Here is an 8,339-nt window from a genome sequence, read left to right on the forward strand (position 1 = left end):
GTCGCTTGCCTTTGTGCCGACACTCTCTTGTGATTTAAATGCTTTATGGCAGAGCTAGGTGCAAACATCTTTAATTGAGTCGCAGTGAGATGTTCAGGTGGTCAGATGCTCTCCAAAAGTCCCGATCTGCAGAATAGAGAATGGAGAGAAGTGTAGAAACAATCTTCGCTGTGAGAATTTACAGCTTTAAATCCTTTTCCTCTACCACGCCAGGGCATAACTTCCATTATAAACGTTTGCAAACAGGTGCTGTGAGAAAAATGAAAAACCAGTCAAGATAGGTGTAACCGATTTTGTTTGGTTTTTCCTTCCTTTGTAATGTAAGTTACTACAGCATTTAGACAAGTATTTTTAAACCAAAAATATCACCTTCATTTAAAAATGGGTCAAGATACAACACATCTTATTTAATTTCTTTTTCTTCTCCCTAGTAATCTGAAGGTCAGTTGAAGAGAATGTTTTGCTGCAAAGAGATTAGATTAGGGGTGTCACTATTTTGCAAAGAGCAACATTTGAAACATTGTGGACAGCTCAAAATAACTTGAAGATTAATCCTTGCTCTCACTTGAAAACAGTCCCGTACCTACAAAGACTCAATAAAAAAGAAGTCTGGAGCTTGAAATCTGGTCAGAAAGAATTCTGCAGACAACTTGAGAGGAAGAAGAGCATTTCTTCAAAAAATGTAAACTGAAATTATCGGTCACACCTACTGACTCTCTGTACTTGTATTGCTGTGTCCCTTGTGGGTTATACCAAAGCAGGTTGCCTTCCCACTTAGGGGCATGATGTGTCTGGTGATTTGGGGTGTTTTTTGCAATCCTTGTTGTAGATCCTCACCAACTATATTCTGCAGCTGGGGGTTGTCCTAAGAAAAGGAGAGACCACCAACACAGTCATCATCCAGATAATAACTAAGATTCTATATATTTATCTCAGCGGCATTTCCCCAGTTTCCTGGGGCTGTATGTCAATGTCCTTGACATCACAAGTGTATTCAGATCACCTTGTACCTTTGTCTCAGAATTCACATTACTATGAAAATAGTACCCAGCAGAATAATTTTTAGTATTTTAAATTCAAGGTTAATCCCTTTTGATAGGAATAGTAAACACATTTCATGCATTTTAATTGGATTTTTTTTTTTAAAACACAACTATCTTCAAATAACAATTTGGTTAGGAGTTGTAATTTAATACATACACATGCATTTTTTGGCATTTGTCTCTAAACATGTTGTAGCATGTATTTTTTTGTGGACTTGAATGCCAAGTAGTTTTTTATGGCTTAAAAAGTAACAATATGAATTTGAACCGTCTTATGCTTCTGATTCACAACAGCTACTCGTAACAAAATAGTGAGGGTTCCTGAAATCTTAAACAGCTTCTCCTTCAGTCTAACAGATGTTCTGCCATCAGCTGTTAGTGCACACGTGGTTTGTTCAATATGCGCAGATAAGGTTTGTGTGGCCTTGATTATCAGTGATTCAGAGGGGTCATGTGTAAGCACAAGTTGGTCAAATTATTTACTTTCCACGTCTACTGAAACCTACAGTTGTTCATCATCCTGTGACCTCTGCCAGCTGTGAACTTTTTAAAGTGGTAAGAAAGTTTCCTTTTGTAACTGTGCAGCAGGTTGTTTTTCAAGCAAAAGGAAGAACAGTTGACCTTGCACACAAGCTAGCTAATGAACAGCCTGCTTTGAACACATGCTTTGTGTTCTGACTTCTATTTGAACGTTCTTTGTATTTCAGTCTCCAAGCCAGCACCTTACTGGGAAGGAACAGCAGTCATTAATGGAGAGTTTAAAGAGCTGAAATTAACAGATTATGAAGGAAAATACCTTGTCTTCTTCTTCTATCCTCTTGACTTGTAAGTAAGACCACTGTAGACATACCAAGACTGAGTGCAGCTACACTAGACTCATAATTCATTAATTTTTCTCTTTTTTTGAGGTCTTGTTTTTTTGTTTGGTAAGGGTTTGGGGGAGGAGAAAGGAGCGACAGAAGAAAATACATTCTTTGCATTTGTGTTTTCATCATGCATTAGTAAAATTGTAACACAATCTTTGTCCTAATAAGCGTGTCCACTGATTTGTGTCTCCACACAAAAAAATAACTTTCAGAATGTAGTACCCAGTCAGGCAACCTTTATGTTCTGTATGATGCTGTAAAGCACTGCTGCAAACCGAAGGCAGCATCCCATCTATATTTTCCAGAAGGTACGTAGGACAGTAAGAGATGGCGTTTTCCCTTTAAGTTCTTCCCATAACATCCTAAGAACATCTAACATTACCCTCCTTTATTCGGAATGCTGTAACTTCACTGGTTGAGTGAAAACACCTCAGCTTTCTACCCATTCTTTTCCACAAAATGAAGAAAAGAGGACAGAGATGCATAACTACCTTAACATCATAAAAGGAAGAACGTGGCCCCTGGCCCTTAGCTTCGAGGCCCTAGAAATTGTGATCTTTATCACTTTATTTCTTCTGTAGTGGAAAAAGTTTAAGTGAAAATAGTTAAAATTTGCAGACGTGCACGGTAACAAGAAATTATAGTATGTTCCTCTGAAAAAACTTGGCATATTGTGCTTAAATTCAGCCACTCAATATTCATAAAGTCAAAAAGACAGTAGCTGTAAAAACACTTGTATCCAGATTGTAAACTAAATGTAGGTTTATAATCTTCTTCAGTAATAAACCGTTTATAACTAAAGGAGAGTCTGAGGCTGGAAGATTTGTCAGGCAGCATTTCGGTTAAATACTTGAAGAAGCTATAAAAATAGGTAAAAGCTGAAGTCATTTATGATAAATCCACCATTTTAAGTTAAACGGAGAATTTACTGGATGTCTCATGAAATTTTGACTTTATCTTGTTTTAAATCATCTAGTACATTTGTATGTCCAACTGAGATAATCGCCTTCAGTGACAGAATTGAAGAATTCAGAGCAATAAATACCGAAGTAGTAGCATGTTCTGTGGACTCAAAGTTCACTCACTTAGCATGGTATGTATCGTATCCTTGTGTTTTGCTAAAAATTATTCATGGGTCCATCTTAGCTGAAGAACTGTATCCCCAGATTTGTAGCCTGTGTAGGTATATCATAATGTGTGAAAGCATGATACTATTGATACAAATGTTTAAAATATTTTTCAGTGGTAACAATTTTTAACCCTAGTGTGTAAAGCTTGTTTAATATGTACTGCTTGGAATATATTATGTCTCAGTCAAAAAAACCTATTTCAAATACGAAAGAAAAAAAGAGATAAGGATGCAGGTATCTGTAAACGCGTTACACTATCCCAATTCATGAGCACACTGGTATAAAGCTAACATGACTGATAAGAAAGAGGTCACTATTAATAGATGTGGCCAAAAACTGCAAAAGATCTACTGAACATTTTGTTTGAACCATAAATAGTATTCATCTCCCTTGTGTGCAGAACAAGAAAAATGTCACTTGCACTAAATCCTTCTGTCTGTACTGTTCTGGTTTGTGACTTTTAACTTTGTGTAGGGAATCTTTATGAGGAATACATCTGTATCTCATTTCTTTCAAAGGATTAATACTCCTCGAAAACAAGGGGGACTTGGACCTATGAAGATTCCGCTTCTTTCAGATTTGACACACCAAATTTCAAAGGATTACGGTGTATATCTGGAAGATCAAGGGCATACACTGAGGTATTTCACTTGGTTACAGTTCATTTTATTCTGCTGGAGCAGTACTTACTACTTTATATCTAAAGAAGCTTTTGAAATTTTTGTTGGGGATTCATGCTGAGAGACAAAACATATGTTGAAGAACACAAAAAAAAAAGCCATGAGTCAGAACAGGGGTGGAGGTTAATATCCTGCTTAACAGCAGTCATCAGCAGATACCTAGGGCAGGGCAAACATGCAGAATACCCCAGAATTGCAGTTACTCATGGACCTCCCAAGTCCAAGTGGAGTCAAGACTAAGGGAAACTAATGGCCTCAAGAGATAAAACTTTCATAAACTCGATTAATTGCTTTTGGGATCCCTGTAATGTCGTAACATCTGCAACATCCCCTGGCAGGGCCTGCCAAAGCTTAGTTTTATGTTCTGCAAAGAACTACCCTTTTTTGGTTTTAACTTGCCATCAGCTCATGTCATCTGATACCACAGATAAAGAATAGTAGGCTAGTAGTATTCTAAGGTGGTGGGTATTGTATGGTGTTTGCAGAGGTCAAATTCTTCCCATCCAACAGACATAAAATAGTGTGTAAACACAACACTGTAATTAGTTCTGTTTCCTAACATACACAAAAAAATGTTTTCACAGAGGCCTTTTCATTATTGATGATAAGAGAATCCTTCGACAGATCACGATGAATGACCTTCCTGTTGGGAGATCAGTGGATGAAACGCTTCGCTTAGTACAAGCATTCCAATACACAGACAAACATGGAGAAGGTGCTCTTTTAAATACTTTCATGTTGGAGATTGTTTTACTTAGACTGGAAGCTGTATTTGTAGCTTTTGGAAGAAAGGTACTCAGTAGCATTGGAGACTAGCCTCATGCAGTGAATGAAGTGGTTTGATTGCCCCGCTACAAGATTCTGTGGTCCTGGTACCTCCGTAGGTTGTTTCTCGTGTAGTAATTCACATTTTGCTTCACATCCATAAGAATGCAGAGCATAAAGCATTCCTTAGTCTGAATTAAGGCATTATGTACCATCTGTCACAAGCATAAACCTGTACAAAATATGAGGCCATGAAGAGTCAGGCCCAATATTTCAGTACGTTTTGACATACTAAAATAATTGAGATGCAGGCCATCCCTGTCCTGTGTCATTCATTGAGGATCTGTGACAAGTAATTGAGAGTGCTTCATGTCAAGATACATGGTGATACTGTGAAAGTTAGACCGCCATTACTTGTGTTTTCTTTACAAGTGCTATGTGATCATCTTCCCCTGACAAAGCAGCTTTCACTGGCTTCAGATCATTACTTTGTCTCAAGAATTCATATCCCCCCAGTTCAAGCATAGGATGAACTTTTTACGTTTCTTTAACTAATGTGTTTCAATAAACACATTCATTTTTTTAAAGATTTGTTTAAATATTAATACCCATGTTCAGCAGCTTAACTTCTATTTCAACTCAATTTCACCTGACATTTGAAAGTACCTTTATCTGAAGGTACAAATCATTATTATGCTTTGCTGTACAGATTTAAAAAGATAAATGCTGATACTTAGGCTACGCACATTTGACTAAGGAAATTTAACCTCTCTTATTTAGTTACAAAGCTGTCTTACAAAATATTGATCTGCAGTGTGTTTCCAGAGTACCACATTTTTTTCCAGCTGTACATGGAATCTCACCAGCTTTTGCATGAATGCTGAGGAGAGCCCCCCTAGGGGCCTTACTGGATTCTTTGCACAGAACAGGAAAAAAAGTCCTCCACAATTCCTAATTGCATTTGTGGTACTTTGTCTGACAGCATGCCTTAAAGCAGTGTAATTTGGCATAAGTCATTGGGCTAAAGCCTCAGAGGGAGAGATCTGAACAGATAAGATAAGAGCTTCACTCCAGAATGTCCAACTGTACAGGTGGTCAGAGGGCTCTCGGCCACACTGCCTGCTAACCGCATGCTGTAATCCCTTTACTCCTGAGCAAGGCTTCAAATAAAATCACTCAGTCTCTTGTGGAATCTTTTAACTGATTTCTTTGCTAAAACAATTCCCCTAGCATTGGTTTTAAAGAAAGGAAGGTAGGTCTCTCTCTAGTCACCTGAATTTTATCATGAAACTTTTGTTTCTATGAGAATTGGTGTTCACTCTCAGATACTGCTTTGCCAGTACTTTGTCTAGAAAGGCACAAGAATTAAACCAAGGTATAGACATCCATCCAGAGATACGCAGTTTCCAGTTAACGGAAGTGGTAGGTGGTATCAGGTATAAACTGTTATGACACTATCCCACGTATAAAGAAAACTGCGTATTTAATAGTTGCAGATAGTTACATGTGACACTTGTGTGCTGTTTTACTTCAAGTTCAGAAAGAGAATATTAAGTCCACAAAAGCAAGTGTGTGTGTAAAAATACTTTTACTAACTTTGTCCTTTTTTTTTTTTCTCCAGTTTGCCCTGCTGGTTGGAAACCTGGCAGTGAAACAGTAAGTTACTGTTTATATTTAAATGGGTGTACTACTAGAAAACACTCAGTTATTTACACTAAAGCCAAATCCAAAGTCTTTGCAACTTTCAAGGAGATAATATCAGTAAATTCACAGTATTATAGTTACAGCTTGTGGATTACTACTGATTTCATTAGGAGCTCGTTTCCCTCACACTAGAGATATTCCAGTTATTTCGAATTCCCTGTGTACGAACAAAACTCTCTTGAGCAGAAGTGAGTTCGTGATCAAGAACTCTTTTCCTGTTAACACCTGACGAGAGGAAGTTGGAAACTCTTGAGTCTGTCCTATCTTCTCAGTTATTTGTCCATGTAAATTCTTGGCTCTGTCGAGTCTTACTGTGGATCCTAGGTACCACCCCAAAAAAGACAGACAAGTTCCCAGGCTGCTGTAGTATCTGACAGAGTCAGTGTGCCACTATCAGAACTCCAGCAGAGAGCACTGCTTTGCTGCGCAATAGCTCTTCCTCCTTTGTTACTACTCGCCTACATGTGACTACAAGCAGAAGAGCTAGGGTTCAGACAAACACCCATTGAACTTGTTTGTCTTCTCTGGGCTTGGATCAAGCCTCAGCAGAATAATGAAACTTTCACCAGAGGTCTGAGCCACCTCGTTCAGATGAGATCACTGCCATTTATTTGAGCATGTGGCTTTCTTCTGAACCATCTGGTGATGACAGAGCGTTGTTGTTTAAGAGCCGACTCAACAAAAAGCAGGTCCCAGCAGCCTCTAAGCAGAGTAGTGAGCATTGTAATTGATAGTAAAAACAGTGGAATGTGAAACCCTGTTCCTTTACTGGATGTGAAAACTTCCCAGGATCACTTGAGACTAGGAGTCACCTCCTTCAAGCTAGCAGAAGAGTGTCTTAGTGGGGGAGGCTGGATATTAAGACTGTAAAATGAAAGAGGGCTGGCTGGCCTAACGGACGTATTTTGGCACTGAAAAGTTCTGCCCTCCATAACCATGGATTACCTAAATAATACGACATTAACATATTTTCTAAAAAACAGTCTGACAATGCTGAGATTAACAGCTCCAATACTATCAATGTAAAGATCTAAAACAATACCTAAGCATTCTCTTTCTCCTCTGTGCAAAAGAGGCAGATAATTTAAATAGCAGAGTAGTTCAAAAAGACTTTTTCGAAGATCTAGCCATGCTTTCTAAATGTGTTTGATTTAATTAGATCAAACCAGAGGAAGCCATGAGAGTGTGGTGGCCAAGGGAAGAACTGTAAGTAAATTCTAAGACTCTGGATTTCAGACGTTAATTTATTAAAATATCTTGCTTTTGGGGCAAACAACATAGATGTACATGCTCCCAGCTGTCAAAATTCTTCCTTTGGTAGGCTGCACTCTCTCTTCCCCCAATTAGTTAAAATTCTTTCTGCTTACTGCTGTTAGGTATCTTTAGAGATAAACAGTAATCTAGTATCAAATCAACTGATAAATTACTCTTCAGTGTTGCTTGTGGGTTGGCCTTAGCGTCATATTATGAAATACTGTGCTGTTCTGGTTTTATAGTTTGTTGTGTTTGCGTGGTTTTCATTTTAGACTAACATTTTTCTTTTCTTTCTTGCACAGATAATTCCAGATCCAGCTGGAAAACTGAAGTATTTTGATAAACGAAACTGAGGCTCGCTTCTGTTGAATTACATAGGTCACACATTCGACTTGATTTTTGCCAATAAAATTTCATTAATTTTGTTACTTTCATGAGTTTGACTAATATATGTAACTGCAATAGACCATTAAAGGTCTTGTTGCTTAAACAGGAGTCTAACCTGTGTGAAGCACAGATACCTCATTAGTTATCGGAGAATATTCTTGTGAAATACCTGTTTTCCCTGGAAGTCTTATTTAGATGCTTGGTTTTCCCAAAATTTACTTCTCTTAGCATCTTGGGCTTAGATTCATGACTTTTGCTATTGATAGATTACTTAAATTTCTGCAAAAATGTTGTCTGCTTGTCCCATTGTAGGAGCTACGGCTAGAAAAGAGCCACTTGGTTACGGTACATTAGTCTGTAGTCCAGAGGCAACAGCAGCTAACCCAAAAGCCAGAAATAAGTTACAGTTGCTGAATTAAATTTCCAGTCTGTCCAAAGCTGGAAAACATTTTTAAACTACTAAGAACATATCCTACGCTACATAAATCAGTACAACTGCACTGAAAAAAA

The 8,339-nt window shown here is 37.9% G+C and overlaps 1 protein-coding gene across 1 annotated transcript; it reads left to right on the top strand.

Annotated features, from left to right (window-relative positions):
* Nucleotides 1-829: 829 nt before the first annotated feature.
* On the top strand, nt 830-7,867 carry PRDX4 (peroxiredoxin 4; the record flags this gene model as incomplete). The annotated part of the gene is made up of 7 exons (XM_009585347.1): nt 830-962; nt 1,751-1,868; nt 2,886-3,002; nt 3,558-3,680; nt 4,304-4,434; nt 6,106-6,140; nt 7,745-7,867. Coding segments are annotated over 7 exons (708 nt in total), but the record flags the coding sequence as incomplete, so codon positions are not given.
* Nucleotides 7,868-8,339: the final 472 nt, after the last annotated feature.

This window comes from Fulmarus glacialis, unplaced genomic scaffold, assembly GCF_000690835.1.
Source record: "Fulmarus glacialis isolate BGI_N327 unplaced genomic scaffold, ASM69083v1 scaffold49609, whole genome shotgun sequence".
NCBI classification, from domain to species: Eukaryota; Metazoa; Chordata; class Aves; order Procellariiformes; family Procellariidae; genus Fulmarus; species Fulmarus glacialis.